At 53.5% G+C, this 2,256-nt stretch overlaps 1 protein-coding gene across 1 annotated transcript; it reads right to left on the reverse strand.

Moving 5' to 3' along the window:
• Positions 1-370: 370 nt before the first annotated feature.
• LOC125537996 (receptor-like serine/threonine-protein kinase SD1-7) lies at positions 371-1,654 on the reverse strand. Its single transcript, XM_048701309.1, has one exon. It carries the CDS (start codon positions 1,652-1,654, stop codon positions 371-373), a length of 1,284 nt encoding a protein of 427 aa, XP_048557266.1.
• Positions 1,655-2,256: the final 602 nt, after the last annotated feature.

A 2,256-nucleotide genomic window follows, 5' to 3' on the forward strand; every position in this document is an offset into this window, starting at 1 on the left:
GGGCACGGACTACGACGGCAGAAGGCTGGCGGCAGGAGATCGACCGCGAGTAGTCAGCGCCGCAATTAGTGCGCAGTTAACTGCACGACCGCGCCACGACCACACGTACGCCCCCACCGACACGCCCTGCATCTGACATTGTGGGCCCATGGATGCTAACGGCTCGGCTCGGCTCGCGTCCTCACGGCTGCCAAGCGGCTCGGCTCGTGCGGCAGCCCCGTATACACAGGCGCGCGGGGGGTATCGGCGTGGACGCGCGGGGGGGAATTTTTTACATAAGACGATCATGCCCCTGACAGCGAAGGGGTATGGGCAGATCTCAGCCCTTGATGTGTTTAAGGAGGATGTACCGAAGCAGAAGTGTGTGTGTCTATATATATATAGGGTAGAAGCCTAGAATCGGTTGGTGCATACCAGGAGAGTTGGCAAGCCGGAGATACAGGTTCTCGCCATACTCGCTAAACTTTCCTGTGTCGATAAGGTCCCCTGTCCAAACCAAGCACCTTGACTGGTCAGCCATAGCATCATTAGTGCTAAAGTTGGCATAAGCATAGGCTGTACACAAGCAATTGTTGCCGCACTCGGTCATGCAGTCGCCAGAGCTTCTGTTGTGGACACGTAAAAAATTGTCGGGGAGCATCATCCTAGGTAAGGTGACGAAATGACTTTGCTTGCTGCATTTCAGCTCTTGGATTCTTCTACATCCGCTTGAAAACTTAGGACCAGAGGGCTCAAACCCATCGAGGCAACTACATGTCGGGACAGCCGCCGTGTAGTCACAATATCCGAACGGGCCACATGAAGCGTAGATGTTGCAGCTAGCGGGGGGTGCGGTGATGGTTCTCCATGACGAGCGGTTGTCCAAGCTCAGAGTCAACACACCCATGTAGTCGAGCCTAAGATGTGCATACTGTGAGGCACCAGAAAATCTAAAATCATAGTAGAACCCATCCCGTGTCCTGATAATGGCTTCATACAAGACAGTATTCTGGTATAATGTGCCAACCGCCATCTCACCGTTGAAGATGCGGCGGTGATAGGGCCTAGTCCCGTTCCAAATGAAAAAGTGAAGGTCTGAGCTAGGATCAAGGCTCATAGAAAAGACTCCAGTTGACAGGTCATTGAGGCCCTTAGAAGCAATCAGGCGCCACACGACATGGCCCTTCTTGCTCAACATGGCCCTACCTGGGAGGAGTGTGTCCGTCGGGTGATCAAAGCTCTGCCAAATGGACGTGCCATTTGGTGACTGGACGACAAAATTCCCCGTGTCAAGAGGCACCGCAGTAACTCCCATGCTGCCCTTGATGTCGCTCTTCACGGCCCAAGGAGTGCGACCTTGGGAGTCCGACAACACCAGGTCGGAACTGTTGGTGATGGCGAGCGTCGGAGATGAAGCGGCGGCGATTGGATCGTCGCGGTTGGTGGTCCATACGATGGTGCGGCCGGCCATGTTGTGGTACCATATGCCAAGGTACAGGCTCGCGTTGGAGCTGTCCGGGGAGAAGAAGCCGAGCGCAAAGTCCCCGCCCTTGGAGATGATCGTGTCGCCGGGGGAGAGCGGCTTTGCAGGTGACAGCCGGTCATCGGATCTGCAGAATGGAGTCAAGAACAGGAGGATCAAGACTGGAATGCACGGCGTGCCGGCCTGCTTCATCTTCCTGGGAAGAAGGAAACTACTACACAGTTCTTGAGAACAATTGGGCTGGCCGTTGCAGGGAGTGGACTTGTAGCTAGGGATTTTTCTTCCGGCCAAATCAAAATTAGACAATGCGAGCAAGAGTAGTACTCTCTCTTTAAACTAGAGTACTCCTCTAAACTAATATAAGAATGTTTAGATCATTAAAGTAGTGATTTAAATGCTTTTATATTAGTTTACGGAGGGAGTATGTATGTGTCTGCGTGAACAAATCCTCGACGAGATTTGACTTTTGAAGTCTTCAACTATGTGACGAGTACTATATGTCTGCGCAAGGAAAAGTTCGTACGTTGCTAGGTGTTGAGTTTTGAAGTCTCCATCGGGGAGATTTGACATTGGAAATGAGAGTGCGACAGGGGAAAACTCACGGCTCGGACGCATGCGTCGGATGGAGGATCCTGCTGCTCGCTCAACCACGGCGAACTCCTTCCGCCGACGCCAAGGCGGCAACCACCGCAACCGTGGACGCCGCCGTCACCTTCGTCCCGGTGCCGGGCCTGGACACCATGGTCGATTGGAATTTGAGCTACCGTGTGGCTTCTCCATTCGCGTCCGGATAT

The sequence above is a fragment of the Triticum urartu genome, chromosome 2, assembly GCF_003073215.2.
Source record: "Triticum urartu cultivar G1812 chromosome 2, Tu2.1, whole genome shotgun sequence".
Lineage (NCBI taxonomy): Eukaryota > Viridiplantae > Streptophyta > Magnoliopsida > Poales > Poaceae > Triticum > Triticum urartu.

Excerpts from the sequence above, each read along its gene's own strand:
- LOC125537996 (XM_048701309.1), bottom strand. The coding sequence starts at position 1,654 with ATGAAGCAGGCCGGCACGCCGTGCATTCCAGTCTTGATCCTCCTGTTC.